Here is a 25,428-nt window from a genome sequence, read left to right on the forward strand (position 1 = left end):
GCTCGTTCGGAGTCGCTGTTTTTTTATTGATGGGGAAAGGAAAGTAACAAGGGGATGGTCTTTTACCATATTTTGTGGCTATCTACACACACTGGGGACACATAATTATGTTCAAAAAATTTGAAAAAGTGGATTTTGAATAATATGTCCCCTTTAACAAACAAAGAGCTGAACTGACTAAACTGGCGAGTGCACTTCACATGCATGTGCAATGCCCGCACGGGGCATAATAAATGCACCAACTGCTCCTCATTTGAATTAGATGGTGGAGAAGAGAAAACTTGTAGGTGCACTATCTGAGCCCTAAAGGGTGTGGAAAGCACCTTATGCACATAGCCTTTGTTGGGTCTGATGGTGACTTTTGAAAGTCCAGGACCGAATTCCAGACATGAACTGTTAACAGATAGCACCTGTATATCGCCAAAGCATTTGACTGAGCCTAGAGCCAACAGCAGTGCCGTCTTTAAAGAGAGCACACATAACTCAACGGATTCCAAAGGTTCGAACGGGGGGCTCGTGAGTGCCCTCAAGTCCCATGTTGGAACCGTAGCAGGGCGAGGGGGGTTCAAACGCCTCGCTCCCCTAAAAACAACTTTATGATTAGATATTGTCTGTCTATAGAGCCAGCCTCTGGGGCGTGACATGCCGAGATGGTCGCTACATAAACCTTAAGTGTTGATGGAGTAAGACCTGCATCCAACCGCTCTTGAAGGAATGTAAGGATCTCCTTTATGGGGTAATTCACTGGGTCTCTGCTGTGTAAGGAGCACCAATCCGCAAACACACGTCATTTTAGTGCAAAGAGGCATCTCATAGACACCGCTCTAGCCTACAAAATGGTGTTTATTACAAACTGAGCCAATTCTGTCTCGTTCGTTGTGCTCCATTCAGGGGCCATATGTGTAGGTTCCACAGCTCTGGCTGGGGATGCAAATTGTGCCCTGCAATTTGAGAGAGCAGATCGCTCCTCAGTGGTATTTCCCATGGAGGGCCGCCTAATATCACCATTTCCGGAAACCATGGTTGGTTTCCTTGTCCTCTCGGACTTTGCTGATGACAGAGTGCAGGAGACGTATCGGGGAAATGCATATTTGCGTGTCGTCGGCCACATGTGGGCCAAGGCATCCACTTCCAGCGGGCTTGGGACATGGAGTACCAAAAAGGGCAGTGGGCTGTCTCTGCGGAGGCAAATAGGTCGACTTCCGCTTTGCCGAACAGTTCCCAAATCCTCATAACCGTTTGAGATGAAGTCTCCATTCCCCTGCCATCCTCCCCTGGCGCGATGGCACATCCGCTCCACAGTTCAAACGGCCCGGGACAAATGTCGCATGCAGACAGAGATGGCACGCGCTCCACACTAGGCGGCGTTGCACCAGGCTCAACACTGGTAGCAATCGAGTGCCACCCTGACGATTTATGTAAGCTACCACTGACATACTGTCTGAATGAATCAGAACGTGATGACTCACTATGTCGGAATGGAAAGCTTTCACCGCTAAGAAGATGGCTAGCATTTCCAAGCAGTTGATGTGCCACACTTGTTTTGCACCTGTCCAAGTGCTGAAAGCCAGGCGTCCATCGCACAGTACGCCCCAACCTGTGTTGGACGCATCCATGGTCACCACTTTTCGTCTTAAAACCTGATGCTGATAAAGGTTTGGAGCCATCCATGGTGCTAGAGCAGCCAGGCAGCGGCGAGTCAAAGTGACGCACGTGCATGCGCCCCTGACGCTAGGCGTGACTCTGTACATGGTGTTTGAGCCAGAACTTGACGGTATGATGGCGGATGCTGCTGCCATAAAACCCAGCATTTTCTGAAAAGTCTTCAGTGGAAATGTTTTTCCCAGTTTGAACTGAGACAGACACTGTTGAATGGTCTGGACGCACTCAATCTTGAGGTGCGCACACATGCTCATGGAGTCAAGTCGAACCCCCGAAATGGAGATTTGTTGGCTGGGGGAAAGTGTGCTTTTCATCCAGTTGACATTGATGGCTGTTCGAATATGACAACACCATGCTTATCCATAGAGGGCCGGAGGTCGTCACGTGCATACTGCACTGGCGAAGACGCTGAGTGGGAAGATCGAGCGGCTCGTGGGGCTTGCGCTAGCACGAGATCCTCCTCGGTTTCTATCAGCTCTACCTCGCGGCCCCGTCGTGCTTCCTCATGTGGTCCCTCGAGACTTAATGCAGAGGAAGCAGTCGGGAGGGCGCGTGAGGCAGAATCTTCCCTCAGAACAAGGGCGACCCTAGAGCGGAGCGTCTTGAGACTCATGTGCTCACAGTGAGGGCAGTCTGTCCCCATGAGAGCTGCTTCAGCGTGGGCGGCCCAGACAGTGAACGCAGCTCTCTGTTGGTCTGATGGAGTGATGTGTCGCTCACAGGAACACTTGCGATACAACATCTTTAAAAAGACGCGTACACACAAGTGGCTCTTTTATGAGTTTTTTTTTCTGTCACTTGGATGGGATGTTACAAATATATGTAAGTATACAGCTCTTGCCTGGATGCTGCGGGATGCGGGTAGACATCTCGCTGAGTGAAGAACCCGATCCGGCTGCAAAGCGGAGAGACTTCTTCGCCGGAACACTAGAGGGGTGGGTGATCCTTGCTGCACGCGCCTGCAGGGAATCCTGTCCGCCGATGGGTGTCCGTCGACGGTGAAGGGAGGGCTGATCCAGGTGCGTAGTCAAGACCAGATGATGACGGTCTTAAAGGAATACAATTCTGAAGAAATGGTGTGCGAGCGCCCACTTATATAGGGCAAATGCGCGCCTAAAAAGGTGGGGCTCAAACACCATTGCCAATCATAAGATTGCCGTTATGATACAAAGGCTTCAACTAGGTCATGGAAAAGGAATTCCCCAAAGAGTTCTGCAATGTCCCGTGAACTGAATTGATAGGGAACCTGTATTTACTGTGCATTTTCACATTGAATCAGAGGCTTTATATGGAGTTAGGATGAAAATAAGGTGCATTTCGAACTGTTGTGAGACCAGTGCAGACAGTCAGCACACTAGAGGTTGTCATTCACTAAATAGGTAGCAAGGGAGCATCCTATAGCTCTCTATGCAGCTATGTGCATTCACTCCTAAAATCCAACCAAAAGTTCAGTTTCAGGCTGCAGATAATGTTTGGACCACTCAACTTTATTGGCAGACATGGGACAATGGTAATTTTTTATTTTAACATGGTTGGCAGTGATTGGATGATGCTGGCCATTACTTTGAATCAGAATTAATTATGCTAATTTCTGATGTAATGTCTATAACGTCTCAAAAACATGAATAACCAACACTCCTGGAAACATAATAAACATACAGACTTTCTATAGATTGGTATTATTTAAAATTCCACAACTTAGTCCGGACATCCACATCTGTTGCCATACATTTTTAGGAAAACTATTTGCTCTAGAAAAACAAATTGTTTTCTTGCATGTATATTAGGTGCTACTAGTTACAAATCAAAAAGGGAAATGGAAAATGCACACAGCAGTCATGCTCGGGTCTCAGGAGGTTAAATGATCTGAATCTACCAATATGCTTCCCGTTTGGCCCAGTTGCACACCATCAGAATTTTGATGGCATAAAGTCTAGTACATGTCGTGCGTGCTTACATACACACACCAATACGCTGATAACTACCAAAAATGTGCTTGTTCAAAAAAATCCAACAATGCAAAAAAAAGTGTTTACATGGGATTTGAAATCATCGGGAAATTCTCTGATTTTGAAGTCAAAACGTAAAATGGCATGCGCACAACACTTGCGCACACTGGAAAACACTGTAAAATTGCCCCTAAAGGTGAAAGCATGCAGAGTTAAATCAGGGTTATGGAAAACAATCGGAGATGTTTTTGTGCGTTGTCGGCTTATTAACGCACTCATTGTCCCAAAACTGAGAACCATCAACTTTCTGACTGAAGTGAAAATGTAAAACTGATATAAAGTGCCCAACCACAATTTGTTCCTTACAGGCCGTTTAGGAGCAGGCCTTCAGCCATTAGTAGTGAGTGCATGGAACAAAAATGTAGCATTCATACAGTACCTGGGCATGTTACACAAACCTTTATATTTTTATTTCCTTGATTGTTGTTGTTATTGGTTGGTGATGAAATCTTTGTGTGTTTAGCTGCAAGCAAAACAACCATTCTACCTGGCACATTTAAATCCAAACCGTATCACCTGCAACAAGACTACACTTGTCATTTTAGATTTAAGACCCAGGTGATGGGTGAATCTGTTGTTAAATTCCATTCCAAATGTAACTAGTTACATACAAATCATGTGGTTACCAAGGTTTAAAATAAATGTTAACTGACTGTAGACATTTGTATAGACACAAGAATGTGTGATCTCATACAAACAGAATTGTTTATGTGACTCCATTAATTATGCCACTGGCTAATTGCCATCCAGTACAAATTGAGTGATGGTTCAGGATGTGCATGCATGCGTCTTCTATTGAATGCCGTCACTTGGCAAAGCATTTGCATTTAGTCATTTAACAGACAAAGACTGTTTGCCCAGTCCTGTCTCCCCAAGGATAGCACTTATCAAGGGTCCAACTCTTCGTCCCCACGCTACCCTTCTGCTGTGAGGAGGAGGGTGAGCATGGGCCAAGGAGGGAGTAGGCGTTTCACCCCGGTCCCTAAAGTAATCATGGCCCTTCGTTATGGCATTAAAAGCTATAAGAGCATTAGTGTTGGACAGCAGCGTTCAGGGCTCGGTGGCAATAAATCGAGGTGGGGAGAAAGGAGGACACTTCAGGGAATGTGCAGAATTAATTACGTAATTATTAGGAGACCAAATGATGCTTGGCGACAGCAGCCTGCTATCTCAATTCATATCAGCAGTACATAAGCGCAGGTGGTCTATTACCATTAGTCTGTTAATGATAATGCCAAAGACAGCATATTTCCAGTTGATGGTACTATAAATACGTCAAAGCTATCACCACCAAACAAGACACGTCACCATAAAACCCAAGTCACATTTAATTGACAGGAAGCCAATCTTAAAATGCATAGTTTACCCAAAAATGAAAATTGTCATCATTTACTTACCCTCATGTCATTCCAAATCCGAATGACATTGTATTAAAAAAAAATAAAAAAAAGTGATTAAAAAAAAAAAAAAAATGGGGGCTGGGGCAGTAAAGTTTCAACATGACAATAAATAAATAAATAAGCACCATGAAAATTCCACTATTAGACGCATTGCATCAGTTTTCAATTCAATAATGTTTGGTCATGAGACTTGTGAAAACCAATGACGTTTGATGCCATTAATGTCAAATCTGATGCAACTAATGCACCAAATGATGCCATAAATGACTAGAGAGCTACAGAGGAGTGCAAGATTTTCAATTTATAATGACTTAAATTTTGGTCTGCTCATCACACAATCCTATCGTATGTCTTCAGAAGATTTGGAATACAGCACACAAGACATGGACTACTTTTATGGTGCTTTTTTGTTATTTTGGAGCTTGACAGCCACAGTTCCTATTCACTTTTATTATATGGAAGGAACTTTAAAAAAAAATTATGTTTCATGGATGAAAGTACAAATCATACAGGTTTAGAACAAAGAGGAGTAAATTATTAATTTAAAGGAATTTTAATTTTTAGGCAAACTATTCCTTAAAAATTGCCAAAAAAATACAATAAAAAAAATGCACAGCCTTATAAACCAACAATTCACAATTTAGCTGAAGTTTATCAGACCAAGAGTCAAAAGCAGCATGAATGGAAGTGATTGCTACAGTTGCAGCTGGCAAATGTATCACATGCCACTGGTTAAGGGCCAGTCAAAGTATGTGAGGGATTGATGCCTGCGGGGGACATGTGGAGGGGTCCAATGAGTCCCATGGACTGTGGAGTGGGTTGGCACCAACTGGCACTGTGTTTAGTGTGTGGTGCTCTATGGCACTAGAAATCCATCATATGTCTTTCTAACCTGACAGTGGAACAAACACCCAGGCAAGACAGAAGGGTCCTCAACTGCTAAAAAGGCCTGTCTATTGGGACAAACAATACATTTCTGCATTTGAAAGGCTTGGGAATGACTAAAAATTGAATTAATGGAATTTGAAAGGTACAGTACAGATTGAAGGTCTAAAATAAAATTGCTTAGTAAAAATGGTTAACCTTTATATTTACAGTGCATCCAGAAAGTATTCACAGCGCTTCACTTTTTCCACATTTTGTTATGTTACAGCTTTATTCCAAAATTGATTAAATTCATTATTTTCCTAAAAATTCTACAAACAATTCCCCATAATGACAATGTGAAAGAAGTTTGTTTGAAATCTTTGCAAATTTGTAAAAAAAAAAAAAAAAAAAAAAAAAAAATTTCACATGTACATAAGTATTCACAGCCTTTGCTCAATACTTTGTTGAAGCACCTTTGGCACCAATTACAGTCTCAAGTCTTTTTGAGTATGATGCTACAAGCTTGGCACACCTATTTTTGGGCAGTTTCTCCCATTCTTCTTTGCAGGACCTCTCAAGCTCCATCAGGTTGGATGGGGAGCGTCGGTGCACAGCCATTTTCAGATCTCTCCAGAGATGTTCAATTGGGTTCAAGTCTGGGCTCTGGCTGGGCCACTCAAGGACATTCACAGAGTTGTCCCGGAGCCACTCCTTTGTTATCTTGGCTGTGTGCTTAGGGTCGTTGTCCTGTTGGAAGATGAACCTTCACCCCAGTCTGAGGTCCAGAGCGCTCTGGAGCAGGTTTTCATCAAGGATGTCTCTGTACATTGCTGCATTCATCTTTCCCTCGATCCTGACTAGTCTCCCAGTTCCTGCTGCTGAAAAACATCCCCACAGCATGATGCTGCCACCACCATGCTTCACTGTAGGGATGGTATTGGCCAGGTGATGAGCGGTGCCTGGTTTCCTCCAGACATGACGCTTGCCATTCAGGCCAAAGAGTTCAATCTCTGTTTCATCAGACCAGAGAATTTTGTTTCTCATGGTCTGAGAGTCCTTCAGGTGCCTTTTGGCAAACTCCAGGCGGGCTGTCATGTGCCTTTTACTGAGGAGTGGCTTCCGTCTGGCCACTCCACCATACAGGCCTGATTGGTGGAGTGCTGCAGAGATGGTTGTTCTTCTGGAAGGTTCTCCTCTCTCCACAGAGAAACCCTGGAGCTCTGTCAGAGTAACCATCGGGTTCTTGGTCACCTCCCTGACTAAGGCCCTTCTCCCCCAATTGCTCAGTTTGGCCAGGCGGCCAGCTCTAGGAAGAGTCCTGGTGGTTCCAAACTTCTTCCATTTACGGATGATGGAGGTCCCAATGAGGACCTTCAATGCTGCAGAAATTTTTTCTGTACCCTTCCCCAGATCGGTGCCTCGATACAATCCTGTCTCGGAGGTCTACAGACAATTCCTTGGACTTCATGGCTTTGTTTGTGCTCTGACATGCACTGTTAACTGTGGGACCTTATATAGACAGGTGTGTGCCTTTCCAAATCATGTCCAATCAACTGAATTTACCACAGGTGGACTCCAATCAAGTTGTAGAAACATCTCAAGGATGATCAGTGGAAACAGGATGCACCTGAGCTCAATTTTGAGTGTCATGGCAAAGGCTGTGAATACATGTGATTTTTTTTCGTTTTTTATTTTTAATAAATTTGCAAAGATTTCAAACAAACTTCTTTCACGTTGACATTATGGGGTATTGTTTGTAGAATTTTAAGGAAAATAATGAATTTAATCCATTTTGGAATAAGGCTGTAACATAACAAAATGTGGAAAAAGTGAAGCGCTGTGAATACTTTCCGGATGCACTGTACATAGACTTTCCTCTGATCAAGATCTACTTCCCCACTATTCTGCATTAAAATACCCTTTGTCTAGGATTCAGCTTTATCTGCGAGTGGAAAAAAATAAATTGCAGCTTTACATGGGATTTGAAATCATCGGGAAATTCTCTGATTTTGAAGTCAAAACGTAAAATGGCATGCGCACAACACTTGCGCACACTGGAAAACACTGTAAAATTGCCCCTAAAGGTGAAAGCATGCAGAGTTAAATCAGGGTTATGGAAAACAATCGGAGATGTTTTTGTGCGTTGTCGGCTTATTAACGCACTCATTGTCCCAAAACTGAGAACCATCAACTTTCTGACTGAAGTGAAAATGTAAAACTGATATAAAGTGCCTTTACTCAGACTTTGATATCCCAATTTACAAAGGTTCAGTGGCAGCCTGAAGCTTAAACAAAAATCTATGACAACTCTCTTATCACAGAGTCTTAGAGCATGTGTTAATGTTTACTTCCTCTTGAGCTTTAAGCTATGCATTTCAAAGCCTTAATCAATTAAAGGAATAGTTCACCCGTAAATGAAAGTTGTGTCATAATTTATTCATGTTGTTCCAAAGCTGTATGACTCTCTGGAACAAAAAAGGAGAAATTCTGATAAGTCCCTCTTTTCAATATAGTGACAGTAGATACTGTTTTTTTAAAGTGGGGTGAATAGATTTATGAAAAATTTTCAAAGTGGGCTCAGATCACAACGGAGATTCATTTGTTTATAGAATACTTGATATTTTAAATGCCAAATGTGATTGAAATTAACAGAAAATGGTTATTTTAAATAAGCATTATCTTAATTTGTCACTCAAAAAAAGCATCTTGCTGTCTCAAAAGCTTTTGCCTAAGTTAACACATTTTGCCCTATAACTATTGTCCCTATATTTACCAGTACGTGATATCAATAAAACCCCCCTGGGGGTCTTTAACCCCAAGTGTGGGGTAAAAGGCTCCCTCGCCACCTTAATTTTAATAATAGAAAAAACAACCATACTTTATTATTCATTTTCACACAAATTACGTTGCTCCGCTTCATCAATATTCAATAAAAATCTTGATACACTTGTGATCAGAAAAAAATGCACATTTTCCTTAAGGTGGCCTTTAGCCATGTTGTACCCTATTATATAATAATAACTGTATAAAATGTATATAAAGGCTTTCTTTGTTAACACAAATCTTTCAAAATGATCAGCTTTCATAGCTTCCAAGAATTGCTTCAGGGCCTACATGCGTGCAGATAAGGGGAGGACTTACCTTTATCAAATTCATCTGGAATCTGGAAGAAAAGAAAAAAAAAAAAAGTAAGAGGTGTGATAGGAGGCGGCATGTTTTCAGTGCACACTGGTACATTAAGCAATCACATGTGGGTGCAAAAAGAGTTCAATTAAGAAATATAATACTGTGACATGCACAAGGCAAAACAAAAACAAATTAGCAGTCAAATGTATGACAAAGCTGATTAGATCTTTTTAGACTGACAGGCAGGTAGCAAGAACAATTAAAATAAAATCAAGGGTTGAATAAAAGGAAACCTGCATGACACCAAGTGAATTTGTTTTTTCTCCCCTGAATTCCAAAGAACCAGCAGAAAACATTGTTTTGGCATGCAATTTGAAGTCTGCACGATTAAAAAAATTGAACAATTTTATACATGATTATAACTTGATTAAAACTACATTTGTGGAAAATGAAACAAAAACAGTTAATTGTTTGAAATGTTTAACTTGTGGTGGAGCCCCTGAACTACAAGGACACAAAACGGAAGTTGCCATAATCAGACACAATTACTATTCTCAGCATGGAATACTAGCATACTGAATACTGCACAGTTTATACTGTATACTGCCAATTAAAATGAAAAGACAAATTCTAAATGGCGCCACTCTGAAAAGGTCTAAACTAGAAAGCTCTCTTAATTAGCCTAGATTGTAAATATTATTGAAAAAACTTAGGCCTATACTTCTTTGCCCTCTACAACATTAAATAGTCCACCAATAAGCAGTCAGATTCAGCAGCACATGAATGAATATTCAGCAGGTCCTGCCCCACTTGGGATCCAGCACACTCCAACAGGGCAGGAGCACCACTTGCTGCCTGATGGGACCACTCACAACACAGCAGGGGAGAAGAGGGGCTGTTTCTGCTTAATGACATTTTCTCTCCTGTAATCATTCATTTTACTAGAGCAGCTTTGGCGCCCACCACTGGACAAAACTGTACACACACACACACACACACACACACACACACACACACACACACTATGCAAAAACTAAGGAATTATCACTTTTTTCCTTTTTTTGTTTTTTGACCAGAGGGGAAACAAACGTGGTGGATGAAGAGGTGGGCGTTCTGTGAATTTATCAAGGACCTCTTGACCCCTTAATTGGACAAGCAATGTTCTCTGAGTGCTGATATTTTGTGTAAGAGTGTCTGTTTCCGTCTGTTTTTGCTACATAGAATTGCAATTTGTAACATTTTAACCAAACTATTTAGGTTGGCAAAGCAAAAACAAACAATTGTCATATAATTTGTATCTGAATCTCTTAAATGTCATTTACTCAATATTAAGTTCTTTATAGATCTGCTGAATAAAAGCACTATCACACAAGCAAGAGAGCTGTTGTACAGTATATAAGTGACTAATACATTTACATTGTAGTCTGGTGGTGTGAATAAAGTCTGTGCATGATAATCGTATCAAGTGTTGTTCACCGACTTACATTAGTACAGTTGAAGTCAGAAGTTTACATACACCTTAGCCAAATACATTTAAACTCAGTTTTTCACAATTCCTGACATTTAATCGTAGAAAACTTTCCTTGTCTTAGGTCAGTTAGGATCACTACTTTATTTTAAGAATGTGAAATGTCAGAATAATAGTAGAGAGAATTATTTATTTAAACTTTTATCTCTTTCATCACATTCCCAGTGAGTCAGAAGTTTGCATACACTTTGTTAGTATTTGGTAGCATTGCCTTTAAATTGTTTAACTTGGGTCAAACATTTTAGGTAGCCTTCCACAAGCTTCTCACAATAAGATTTTGGCCCATTCCTCCAGACAGAACTGATGTAACTGAGTCAGATTTGTAGGCCCCCTTGCTCTCACACGCTTTTTCAGTTCTGCCCACAACTTTTCTATCGGACTGAGGTCAGGGCTTTGTGAAGGCCACTCCAATACTTTGACTTTGTTGTCCTAAAGCCATTTTGCCATAACTTTGGAGTTGTATGGATTACTTTTATGCTGCCTTTATGTGCTTTTTTGAGCTTCAGAGTTTTGGCCACAATTCACTTGCATTGTATAGACCTACAGAGCTGAGATATTCTTCTAAAAATCTCTGTGTTCTCCAGAAGAAAGTAAGTCACACATCTGGGATAGCATGAGGATGAATAAATTATGCGAAAGTTTTCATTTTTGGGTTAACTATCCCTTTAAGGTATGTGCAGTTTTGGCCACAAACATGGTGGCACAGTCATACAGGGAAGTCAAGTCAACCTTTATTTATAGAGCACATTTAATAACAACAGAAGTTGACCAAAAGTGCTTTACAGATCAAACAAATAAATAAATAAATAATAACAGAGTGATATAAAAACAGATTGATATAAAGTTAAATATAAAACATAATAAAATAAATAAAAACCTTTATCCATTTCGAACTATTCAAGGATCTATTCAAAAGCTACAGAATAAAAATACATTTTCAAAGAAGCACTCTGGTGGGGGGAGTAAGGGAGAAGGTCACTGATATATTGGGGCACGAGACCAGATAGTGCCATGTAGACATAAATCAGAATTTTTAAATCGACCCTCAATTTCACAGGAAGCCAGTGTAGAGATGCTAAATCCCTCTTTCTTGACCCTGTTAAAAGCCTAGCTGCCGTGTTCTGAACTAGCTGTAGGCGGGATAACGCAGTTTGGGGCAGACCAATGTACAATGAGTTACAATACTCTAACCTTGTTGTTATAAGTGAGTGGATCACAATTTCCAAGTCTTTATGGGAAATAATTTTTTTTTATTTTAGCGATAGATCTCAGGTGGGAAAAGCTACCCTTGACAACAGCACTGATTTTCTTCTTGAAAAGTAACGAGTCAGAAATCACTCCAAGACTCCTTACATGATTTGTACATTTGACGACAGAGGACCTAACTGGGCAACCAGGCCAGGTAAGGAGGACATGGATGAACCTAAAATCAGAACTTCGGTTTTGCTTTCATTTAATTGTAAAATAAAATTTGCCAGATAATGTTTAATATCTTTGAAGCAATTTAGGGTGTTCTCAGATGAACAATTCTTGTCTACACTCACTGGGAAATAAAACTCGCACAAGTGAATCATCAGCGTAACAGTGATAAGATATACTGTACTTCTTAAAAATAGAGCTCAGAGGAAGCATATACAGGGAAAATAACAAGGGTCCTAAAATCGACTCTTGAGGGACACCACACCGTAATTGAGCCAACGTAGAAGAACCATTACCTACATTTACAAAGAATGTCCTTTCTTTTAGATAGGATGAAAACCACTGGAGGGCCGTACCCTGGATGCCAACCATACATTCTAGATGATTGAGAAGAATATTATGGTCGATAGTGTCGAACGCGGCACTGAGATCTAACAAAACTAAGATGACAGGTGAACCTGAATCCATGGAGAGTCAAATATCATTAGTGACCTTCAACAATCCAGATTCAGTGCTGTGCAAGGGTCTGAAACCAGACTGAAATGTATCTAAAATGTTACATGTATTTAGATAGGAGTAGAGCTGCGAATAAACAACTCTCTCTAAAATCTTGGAAATAAAAGGCAGTTTGGAGACTGGTTTGTAATTGTTGTGTATTTCCGGATAGCCCCTGTGCTAAACTCAACAAAGGATGTAGAATTGCATGTTTAAAACTACTTGTAACATCTCCACTTGCTAAGGAGCTGTTAATTATAGCTGTCACACAGGAACCGGTAGTTATGAAAACTTCTTTAAGAAGGCATAGCGAAAGAATATCCAGCTTGTAACAGGAACACTTCATCTTGGAGACTACATCTGCTAACTGTGCTGACGTAACTGGTTCAAAGTGAGTCAGGGAGCTGGACGGGGAAGGTATTAGAGGTTGATCAAATTGTGAAGGTACAATAGCACCTTTAATCTGCTCAATTTTGTGAGTAAAGAAGTTTAAAAATGTTTCACAAATCTCTTGGGTGGTGTCCAGAAAATCATATCACATAAAAACAATATACTGTATATTGAGTACAAAGCCCATAGAGTGTAATATTGCTTTTATACAGTAGTTCTATAATATCTCTATTCTACTCTATGAGAAAGGAATCCAACCTCTGTTCTCACGCTGTCACTTCCTTGAAGTGCCCTTCAATTAAGACCTGTGGCTGTGAAAAACAGCACCCTAAAGCCTGGCACACTCCACAAATGTTTCCAGCAAGGTCTTAACTATGTGCAAAGTGTGCCCAGTTGAGAGAACACTTGCTCACAAGGCAAAACCACCAAAAGGGTCATTATACTCAAGAAGCATGCTCTCTGCTTTGGAAGGAGTAGTCCACAAACATTACAACACTGCGCCAAGTGTGTCCTTCAGGTCACTAGAGTTTCTCTAGGACATTATTAGGGTTGATTAATGCATTTACTTCAACTGACAAATGCAAGATAAAAAGTATGTTTGGAAGTTATGGCTTTGGTGAAGGTTGCTCTTTCCAAAATAGCCCCTGTGCTAAACTCAAGCATACACTTGTGTACGTGTTCATTGAAAATTCGAACAGACAAGATATTACTGCAAGAAGCACGTGACAAACAATGCATTTGCAGTGGACTTACCAAAATTTTTCCAATATTCCTAGTTAAACTATGTTTTTTTGTGAACTTTGTCAACAATATCCAAAACATTTTGGCAGGGCGACATGTATAGAACTCTAATTAGTAAAGTCCCTCTGGTCTAGAATATGAGAAGTGTGGCTCAGCTTTGAAAGGCCTGGCGCACTCTGTGCACAAATCTTACGACATCTCGACTGCCAGAGAACTGTGTCTGTTCAAAGTGATCCACAGCTTAAGCCTAGTGTACACTAAAAGACTCAAACTTGTCTCCTTTGTTTTGAGTCGGCTACTGGCCTGCAACGAGAAGTCTCAGATCTCATGACCAATGGTTGTGTTGTGTACGCACTACTGCGACACGCCCCGACTAGTCGCAGTATATAAAACATCACTCGCATCTCCCTACCCACTGTCATTATTATTTTCACCTGTTTTTCTTTTTTGTCTTTGCAAGTGCTTACAAGCACAAAAACAATCACGAGACATTCTTTCATGTTTGTTAACATGTAATCACGAATAAACTGCGAGTTTGTATATTAATTTAGTTACGTAATTTAAAGATGCATTCTGGGCGATCCGTTTGAAACGGATTCTGTTTTTAGTCGCCAAATCATATAACAAGAAAGTTTGTGTGCGAGTGAGATGAGTAAAGAGCGCTGTTGTACATGTCCCGTGTCTTCATATTTAAGCAAGTATTTAGCTACGAGTATATTCCAAACAAATTCCCAAACCCAGATTCTCTTTTTTTTAAAGCCCGGAAAGCATAACTCAAGTTACAGTGATTCTAATAGCATTCACGTGAAATAACGTACAAGAAGTAAAACAGGTATAGCATAAAATATGATGAATAACATAAAAAGTTATATAAAAGAAGACATAGCCCCATGGTCTCAATGTAATAATTGCATATTTGTATTGAATTCAGGGTTTCTTGTGTGTGGTGAGAAAAAGAGCACCGTTACAGAAATACTTATGTTTGTGTTATTTAATCCTTGCAATAAAAATAGCAGAAAGATTCAGCAATTCTTTTGTCTGCACTCGTAGTTAAGCATTACATAAAGTCTTTTTATGTGTTATTTTACTATGAGCTTAGTCCAAACGAATTCAGTGTGTTTTCATCACAGTCTGAAAACAAAAATAAATTGGACTGCTCTCCATAAAAAAAATCATTTGAATTGTTAGAGGACGATTTGTCGGACCCCATGTAAATAGCACCATTGTAATCCACTGTTCCTATTCAAAAACTCATTCGGAACGGACATTCGCACCAAAAATTCAACCTTGGTGTGAACAGGCCTTAAGAACTGAAGTGGGACAAACTTGAGACAGCTGAAATGAGCAAAGAAGATCTTTCACATCATACATTAAGTAAGGAATAATTAATGACGGACCGTTGAATTGTTTAAAAACAATGCACAGCCGAGATGGTAATGCGGTCACAACGCACAGGAGTATGTGTGTGAGCGCAAGTGTATGTGTGTGCAGGGTTGTGAGGGTTACTTTTGAAATGTATTCCACTACAGATTACAGAATACATGCTGTAAAATGTAATTTGTAACGTATTCCGTTAGATTACTCAAGATCAGTAACGTATTCTAAATACTTTGGATTACTTCTTCAGCACTGGTAGATTTTTTTCACTTGTTTTGACTATAAAAACTCTGCCAGTACAGTAAGACAAAATACACATGTTAAAAATACATTCTCTGAAAAACCTAAATATCTTATGCAGTGTTGTTTCTAAAACAAGATCAATCTAACTGATCTTGTTTTAAGGATTTTTAGATATTTTTACAGGAAAACAATACAAAAATTATCATCAAGAATATGATTTTTGCCAAATATCAAAGGTCTTACTAGAAAAAAAGAAATTATGAGCCAACCTGAATTTTCTTGATAAAAAAATATGATCGTGTCTGGTAACATGTGCATGTAAAATGGCTAGAAATAGCATTTTATCTTAGCGTAAAGCTGACAATTTACACAAGGTTTATTTCTATTCCTTCTACTCTAAACTTACTTCAAACTTACTTCTCTGTCTGCTCGTATGAATGTAACACATCTTAAGAAAGTGTTTCACTGCTGTTCAAATGCACTTTGGATCGCATCATTTATATGTATAAATGTTTTCCATCTGAAAGGACTAAATATTAAATGAAACAAATGACAATAAAATGCAAAGTAATCTCTTCAGTAATCAAAATACTTTTTGAATGTAAATGTATTCTAATTACCAATTATTTAAATTGTAACTGTAGTGAAATACAGTTACTTATATTTTGTATTTTAAATACGTAATCCTGTTACATGTATTCCATTACTCCCCAACCCTGTGTATGCGAGTGTATGTGCGAGCGTGTGTGTGAGCATATGTGTATGTGTGTGTGCGAGCGTGTGTGTGTGAGCATGTGTATGTGCAAGCGTGTGTGTGAACATGTGTATGTGGTGTGTGTGCGTGCGTGTAAGTGTGTGCGAGTGCGTGCGTGCGAGTGTGAGTAGGGGGGTGTGTGTTTGTGTGCGAGTGTGTGTGCGCGAGTGCGAGCATATGTTTGTAGTTGTGTATGTTTGTGTGCGAGCGTATGTACGCGAGTGTATGTGTGTGTGTGAGTAGGTGTGAGCGTGTGTACTAAATATTAAAATGAAACAAATGACAATAAAATGCAAAGTAATCTCTTCAGTATTCAAAATAATTTTTGAATGTAACTGTATTCTAATTACCAATGATTTAAACTGTAACTTAATTGTAGTGGAATACAGTTACTTATATTTTGTATTTTAATCCTGTTACATGTATTCCGTTACTCCTCAACCCTGTGTGTGCCAGCGTATGTGCGAGCGTATGTGTGTGTGTGCGAGCGTGTGTGTGAGCATATGTGTATGTGTGTGTGCAAGCGTGTGTGAACATGTGTATGTGTGTGTGCGAGCGTGTGCAAGTGTGTGCATGCGAGCGTATGTTTGTGTGTGCGAGTGCGAGGGTGTGTGTGTGTGTGTGAGCGTGCGTGAGTGCGTGCGAGTGTGTGTAGGTGTGTGCGCATGTGCAAGTGTGTGTGAGCGTGAGTGTGAGCGTGCGAGTGCGTGTGCGAGCGTGAGCGTGCGAGCGTATGTGTGGGAGTAGGAGTGTGTGTGTTTGTGTGCGAGCGTGTGTGCGAGTGCGAGCGTATGTTTGTAGGTGTGTATGTTTGTGCGAGCGTATGTGTGCGAGTGTATGTGTGTGTGTGTGAGTAGGTGTGAGCGTGTGTGCGAGCTTATGTGTGTAGCTGTGTGTGTGTGTGAGCGTATGTGTGCGCGAGCGTATGTGTGTGTGTGCGGAAGCGTGTGTGCGCGAGCGTGTGCGCTCGAGCATGTGTGTGCGAGTAGGTGTGTGTGTGCGAGCGTATGTGTTTGTGAGTAGGTGTGTGTGTGTGTGAGCGTATGTGTTTGTGTGTGCGCGAGTATGTGTGTGCGAGCGTATGTGTTTGTGTGTGCGCGAGTATGTGTATGTGTGTGCGTGTGCGAGCGTGTTTGTGTGAGAGTAGGGGTGGGTGTGTGTGCGAGCGTATGTGTTTGTGTGCGTTAGCGCGTGCGTGTGTGCAAGTGCGATCATATGTGTTTGTGTGTGTGTCAGCGAGTGTGTGAGCGTGTGTGCGAGCATATGTATGTGTGTGTGTGTGTGCAAGCATATGTGTGTGTGAGTGTGTGCGCGAGCATGTGTGTGTGTTAGCGTGTGCGTATGTGTGTGTGCAAGCGCGCGTGCAAGGGCGGGGTTGACGAGGGAGCGCGAGGGCTCTTTTTAACTGAAATTTAAATAAATGTAGTATATTTATACATTGTTTTGATGTTCTTAACCAATTTACTTTAACCGATGTCTTTGTTTTAATTGGTTATTTTGTTGTAGTAGCCTGTAGGTCTCTTTGAAATAACTGAAATAATTTGGTGATGTGATATGTATGGAACCGTTATATGGTCAAGATCTGGAACTACTTCATAGACATGTGTTTAATTGAAATATAAATTGCAGTCCTTAGGTTCACGGACGTTCTATCAAAATCAAGCATTCAACAGACCCGTGGTATAAAACATTATAGTCTAAAAAAAGTTTGCAATATAACAGCCATAATAAACAGTACACTACAATGTAGGCACATCAGCCTATTTTCAAATGTTCACAATTGGGGCCTGGGTAGCGGTGAAAGTGGTGAAAGATGCTGGCTACCACCCCTGGAGTTTGCTAGTTCGAATCCCAGGGCGTGCTGAGTGACTCCAGCCAGGTCTCCTAAGCAACCAAACTGGCCCGGTTGCTAGAGAGGGTAGAGTCACATGGGGTAACCTCCTCGTAGGCGCTATAATGTGGTTTGTTCTCAGTGGGGCGCGTGGTGAGTTGAGCGTGGATGCCGTGGTGGATCACTACGCGACCACGAGGACTTAAAAGCGCATTGGGAATTGGGCATTCCAAATTGGAAAAACCCACCCACACCTTACGCTACAATATGTAGCTGTAACTGGCACAGTCCTGTGCTTTCCCTCTGCGTTGTGTGTGTGCAGATAATAACGAGACCAGTAGCCAGTATACAAACTTAAACTTGGCTTGGTTTTTGGTCACTGTTATTTGTTTGGATATATGAAAGGATGTGTTTCAATTAATGGATTGTCCCATGAAATTGACAGCGCTGACTGACAACAAGCATGTTAAACCAAAGCAGAAAGCGAATGTCTATGGAAAGCGCTTCTGGACATAATTTTCAAAATAGAAGCCCAACACTGAATGAACTTATTTTGAAATTAATACGAATATGAATTAGTGTAAAAATAAAAAAATAAAAAAAACACAGGATTTCCCACAATATGGTGAAATTAACTTTACATACATATGCTTAAAAAAAAAAAATCAAAATAATTGAAGATTAATTTTAATCTGCTACATAGCTAATAGTAAAACTGTCCAAATTATTTGCAGCCTGTATGAAATTTGGAATAAAACACAAATATGTTTGTGATCACTGGGATAGATGGTTCTTTTTAATTCCAATAAACGTAATTTTAATTGGGCAGTGGGGGTTCCGATATAATACGCGCTTCAATGCTTCATCATAGGATTATCGTATCGCATATAGCATTTTTCCTCCATATTGTGCAGCCCTATTTACAATGATTGTTGATATTAGAATCTTTATCACCACATGATTGGAACCAGTTGAATTTGTTTCCACGACATCATACAATCCCCTCGTAGCAAGCTGGGTTACCTTGTTCAAGGGCTAATGTCTCGCTCCTTGCAAGAATCAAAGCAACAACCTTCTGGTTACCAGTCCTGATTCTTAAGGCCAAAGTATGCTTCGGTTTTCTGTGTGCTGCTATTTCTCAACAGACACGAAATTCGTCATCACAGTAGACACGGACTGTCCCTGTGCAACCCAGTTTTTATTGAGACTGGGATAGCACATGCGCCTGCCACTGACTATACTAAAGCGTTTCGCAAAGCACTCATAGTGCGCATGCTTTGAATGCATCTGTACAGGCCTGTGTTCAAAATAGTATACTTTGAAAGGTAGAGTGTTTGACAGTGTGTGAGACAAAATAGCAAAACTAAGTATACCCTAGCCTTTGACCACTTCACCACACAACCCCTTCAAAAAAGCTATTTAAAATAGTTTTTAAAAAAGTTTCACAAAATACTACATTACTACACAAACATTTCCTTTTCGTAAAAATTAAATGTTCATGAATTGTCCTATGGCTGGCAATAAAGACAGACAACATTCTTTCCATGGGAAGAAAGCCAGGCTCACTCTCCCACACTGTCACCTAATGACATCCAGTTGGACTTTGCAGAGGTGACAATATTTACAACAAAAGGCCCAGCACACTTCACATTTGTCTCTTATGTGGTCGCACATACATGTTAAAGTGTGTCTTTGAAATAAGTGCTAAACGGCATCCAAAATAGGTGGCACTGGCAAACAATAAGTCTTTCCCGTGCACACACCTTATTCCAGCACATCACCGTTTGTAGAGAGCTGGGAAGGTGTGGATTTTATAAAGCACAGTGACAATGAGGTGACACCTGTGGTCTCACATAGAGAGCTGCGAAAAATGTGTCTTTGCAGTGAACACTAAACCGAAGGTGTTTGAAAATAAACACCTAAACATGTGGGGTTTAATTCCCACAGTTCTTTAAGACAGCTGGGTCTCCATTTGAAGTCAGTTTCTTCTGAAATGAAACAGTACATTTACTTGAGACCATAGTGTTTTAGGAACAGAGGAATGAGGAATTGCTTTAATATTTAATAAATATGACTGTTTGTAATGTTCAGGGCTGTATTATGGACAAGGTCAGTGCCTCAGGGCCTCAGACTGGCAGGGACCTCCAAAGCCTCAGGACGCGCAGCCCATGACTGCCATAAAAAGCTGAAGACCAGGTCCTCTGAGTATCTTACCAAATACAGCACAAGCTGAGGACCTCTGGGCTTTTCGGGGCATTTAGCACAAGCTAACATATCCCAGCCCATCGCCAGATAATGTGCCTTCTAACAACCTTAACGCATACCAGTAGGGTTTCAGGACATTCAGGACCTGGGTCATTTTCAACATGGGACAAAGATTGCCATTGCTATGAGACCAATGAAACGAGACCCATTTATGGCTGACATAATAGAAGACATGGCTTATGCTTTATCTTTCTTCAAAATAAATGCCACTTGGTTTGAACTTTTGTTGACTAATGCAATGACATCTATACTTTTTAAAGTGTGGTTTAAGTGTCCAAGTACATTTACATTAGATTTATTAATTTAGCAGACACTTTTATCCATAGCAACTTATAAATGAGAATGATGCAATCGGAGGCAATTAAATCCAAAGGAGAACATGACACAAGTAGTGTTAACTAGGGCTGCACAGTTAATTGAATGAATAACTGTCAATTACAGCATTACTTTTAGATCTACTCCCATTGCGTAAAAAATATATTTACAATGTGCTTTTTACAGGTGTACGTTCTCGTTCTAGAAAGTATTTGATTGGACAAGGTTTCTTAAACTCTATGTTATGTCATGGATATTCCTGAGTCTTTTTAGCCAGAAGAGAGACTGCAGATTTTAAATGCACATCTTCTGAAAACTAATTTTGTCAATTTTTAGATGTACACTGGCATATACACTCACTGAGCACTTTATTAAGAACCTAATAATGTCAAGGCATGCTGAATGACTCCATTCAGGATTCCTAAGCAAACAATTGGCCTGGTTGCTAGGGTGGGTAGAGTCACGTTGGGTTAACCTCATCGTGGTCGCTATAATGTGGCTCTTGCTCTCAGTGGGGCACATGGTGAGTTGTGCGTGGATGCCGCGGAGAATAGCGTGAGCCTCCACACGCGCTAGGTCTCCGTGGTAATGCGCTCAACAAGCTACATAAGATGCACAGATTGACCGTCTCAGATGCGGAGGCAACTGAGAATCGTCCTCCGCCACCCAGATTGAGGCAAGTCACTACGTCACCACGAGGACCTAGAGCGCATTGGGCATGCCAAATTGGGGAGAAAAAGGTGAGAAAACCCCCCCCCCCTCAAAAAATAACCTAATAATGTGCCTTAAGTGGTCTTCTGCTGTTGTAGCCCATCCATCTTAAGGTTGGTGCATTCTGAGATGCTATTCTGCTCACTACAATTGTACAGTGTGGTTATCTGAGTTACCGTAGCCTTTCTGTCAGCTCGAACCAGTCTGGCCATTCTTTGTAGACCTCTCACATCAACAAGGTTTTTTTTGGCACCATTCTGAGTAAACTCTATCCAATCTGGCACCAACAATCATGCCACCATTGAAATTACTGAGATCAATTTTTTTCTCCATTCTGATGGTTGATGCGAACATTAACTGAAGCTCCTGATCCATATCTGCATGATTTTATGTATTGCACTGCTGCTTCACGATTGGCTGATTAGATAATTGCATGAATAAGTAGGTGTACAAGTGTTCCTAATAAAGTGTTCAGTGAGTGTAGATGACCTTAAAGCTAACAGATATGGACTAAAAGCAGCAAAACTTTAATTTTAATTTCACAGGCTCTTTAAGCTCCAGCAAAAACAAGTAAAAGCAGAACTAATATTATCAACATCCAACACTATGAAAAGGCAGAGAACGTAGTTAGGAATAAAATAATTCATATAAAATATTTTGATATTATTATTTGAGGCAAATATAAACAAAAAAATAATTACATAAAATGGTGACCAGTGACCATAATTATATCTGTTACATCTGGTTTAATCATTTGGTTATCAGTTTGACACTAAGCCTCATTCTTCAATGGGCTATCTATGCTAATATAGAGAATATTTTGTGTAAGCCTTCTTGTTTTTAAGGCTTAATAAAAACTTTCATTTTAAAAATGAATATTTTGTGTTTATTTGATTATCAATTAACCATTCAACACTACTTTTTATCAGTAAATTTAGTACAATAGCATTTATTACCAAAATGTATTACCAACAGGATAATTCAGTTAACAGTAACAGAGAGCAGAACGCTTTTATATAACTGGTTATGACAGAGCTCCTGATAAAAGGTTAAATGATAGGTATCAGTGATCAGATGACAAGAAAATTGGTAATCGTATCGGCTATAAAAATCCTGAACGGGGCATCCTTAATGCAGTATTTTACTATGCGTATAGCCAAATGAACTGCCGTCCTACACTGCTATTTCTAATGCCAGGATATTCCTGTAACTGCTCATTTGCTCGTCATACATAAGAAACCTTGAATCCAATACAAATATGTAATAATTAAATAAAGAAAAGACAGTGAACCTGTGTCCTGATGCATCATATTTTATACTATACCTGTTTTAACTTAACATACATTATTCTATGGGTATTTATATAACTGTAGCTTGTGTCATTTTATCCAGGCATTTAAAAAAAAAAAAGAGAGAGAGAGAGACGTGGGTTCGGGAGTCCATTTGAAATATAGTCATAGCAAAATACATGCATAAATATAAAGACACAGGACGTTTGCAACAGCGCTCTTTCCTCATCTCGCACAAAAACACAATCTATATTCCTCAAAATGCATCAAAACCATGGAAACAACGCAATGAAATAGTTATGCCAAATTAGGTAAATAAATGCCTTAAAGTGTTAAATATATTAAACTCATGCATTGAGTGCTGAATGCTGAAAGGTCCATGAAGTAAACCAGAACAAGTGTGTCTGTAGAACAGCGCCGCCTACTGTACAGGGATTTTTTTTTTTGTCGAGTAATGACGCTGACTACCAACCCTGAAGTCGTGAGTTAGAATCCAGGGTGTGCTGAGTGACTCCAGCCAGGTCTCCTAAGCAACCAAATTGGCCTGGTTGCTAGGGAGGGTAGAGTCACATGGGGTAACCTCCTCGTGGTCGCGATTAGTAGTTTTTGCTCTCAATGGGGCGTGTGGTAAATTATGCGTGGATCGTGGAGAGTAGCATGAGCCTCCACATGCTGGGAGTCTCCGCGGAGTCATGCACAACGAGCCACGTGATAAGATGCGTGGATTGGCGGTCTCAGAAGCGGAGGCAACTGAGACTTGTCCTCCGCCACCCGGACTGAGGTGAGTAACCGCGCCACCATGAGGACCTACTAAGTAGTGGGAACTGGGCATTCCAAATTAGGAGAAAAGGTATTCAGGAGGACATCATATCCTCTCACTCTATGTGTGACATGATCACAGAATGTGCCTACAATAATGACTATATAATAGTGTATTCTTTTTAAAACATATGGAGCAAAATTACTGGCACCCCTAGAGAATATTTTACATAAATCCAAAGAAATATGCACCTTTGAGAGAAAAAAAAAAAAGAAGAAAAAAAAAATCTTTCTTTTTTATTGTTCCTAGTCTCCAGGAACTGGAGACAATTTCCTGTATTCCGAGAGTATAAATTTGAGGTTACACACTTTTAAAATCCATTTGTCATCCATCATAATGGGTAAAACAGAAGAGCTGTCAACTCAAATTAGAAATGGTTATAAAAACATATGCAGTAAACTGAAATGACCAATTAGCACAATTAGGGCATTAATAATAAAAAAGTTTGAAAAGCACAGGACAGTTGAAAATTTGCCAGAAAGCGGACTCATGCACATACTGCCCCCACGTACAGTGAGGAGGACGGTAAGAGAGGCAAAGAAGAACCCAAAGATCACAGTTTTGGAAATGTACAATATAGTTGAATCTTGGGGTTTTCACATTTCAAAATCCATCGTAAGACTCTACCTCCATGATGAGAAGCTTTTTGGAAGAGTTTCACGAAAGAAGCCCTTCCTAATGGCAAGCCACAAAACACAATGCCTGAACTTTGAAACACGTTATTGGAAATATGACTGGAATCATGTGATGTGGTCAAATGAGACAAAAATGTAACTTTTTGGTCATGCACATAATCGTCACGTTTGGCAAAAAAAAAAAAATGGACTGCATGCAAAGAAAAGCAACTGGTGCCCACTGTGAAATATGGTGGTGGTTCATTGATGCTTTGGGGCTGTTTTGCTGCTATTGGTCCTGGGGCTCTTGTGAAGATTGATGGCATACTGAATTCAAATAAATACCAGGAAATTTTAGCCCAAAATCTGGTTGCCTCTACCAGAAGGCTAAAATTTGGCAGTGGTTGGACCTTTCAGCAAGATAATGACCCCAAACACTCATCAAAATCCACACAGAAATGGCTTCAGGAGCACAAAACCAAAGTTTTGCAATGGCCCTCTAAGTCTCCAGATTTGAACCCAATTGAAACCTGTGGTGTGAATTAAAGAGGGCAGTTCACAAGTGAAGACCAAAGAATAACAAAGAACTGGAAATGTTCTGCAAGGAAGAGTGGCCCAAGATTCCTCAACATGTATTCTCCAACCATGTTAGACATTACAGAAAACGTCTTAGTGCTGTTACTCTCGCCAGTGGAGGCTTCACCAAATATTAGTAATGGGGGGTGCCAATCTTTTTTTAAATCAATGTTTTGAAGACAAAAATTGTGTTAAAGAAAAAATTGTTGTGTTCCAAAAATCAGTGTGAAAATTGAAATATGCAGTGTATCCTATGAATTTAAAATACCATTCATTGCATGGGTTGTTTTTGAAATATAATAATTTTAGCTCTTTTTCATGAAGGGTGCCAATAATTTGAATTGACTGTACATTTCTCCAGGGTGTATGTTTGCTAAACATCAGTTTTATGAGCTACTTTCAGTAGTGGTGACTAAAACAGTTCAGTACTTTACATGATGGTTAAGCTGATAAGCTATTAAGGCTGTTCACAAAACAGGTTGACATTGTGGTCTTTTCTGTTTAAACGGACAACAGCAAAGCTTTTTTATTTTTTTCCCTCTTTCTCACCCTAGAGTTATCCCTGGGATTGTTATTTTAAAGCTGCATTCTGCTATTAAAAAATGCAAGGAAAATAAGGTATTTTATTCCCCATTCGTCATTGACTTCAGATGCAGTATTATTGCATATTATTGAATTTTAAAAATAACTGATACAAGTCAATGTACAAAAGTATAAATGTTTCTACTATACAGGATCAATTCTCATTTCATTAATTTATTAGAGACTTTCCAGTGGGGTTTCAAACATCTAGGGGTTCAAAATGGAACTACAGGGAGTTCAAGCGATGATGATGGAATGCCAATACAGAATAAAACGGAATAAAAATATATATATATATATATATATATATAAAGCATAAAATTAAAACTAATAAAATGATCACATAATTTAATCACAAATAATTTGTTGTTTTAAAATAATTAGTGGTTTTAATTATTTAAAATAACATGTTAT

General features: G+C 40.0%; 1 protein-coding gene across 1 annotated transcript in view; it reads right to left on the bottom strand.

Moving 5' to 3' along the window:
- Positions 1-25,428, bottom strand: part of LOC127421862 (mitochondrial import inner membrane translocase subunit TIM50-like) — a 60,058-nt gene that overhangs the window by 29,517 nt on the left and 5,113 nt on the right. Inside the window, exon 4 of the mRNA XM_051665042.1 lies at positions 9,080-9,101. Coding sequence (XP_051521002.1) covers positions 9,080-9,101 — 22 coding nt within the window. The remainder of the gene's footprint in view (positions 1-9,079; positions 9,102-25,428) is intronic.

The sequence above is a fragment of the Myxocyprinus asiaticus genome, chromosome 31 (assembly GCF_019703515.2).
Source record: "Myxocyprinus asiaticus isolate MX2 ecotype Aquarium Trade chromosome 31, UBuf_Myxa_2, whole genome shotgun sequence".
NCBI classification, from domain to species: Eukaryota; Metazoa; Chordata; class Actinopteri; order Cypriniformes; family Catostomidae; genus Myxocyprinus; species Myxocyprinus asiaticus.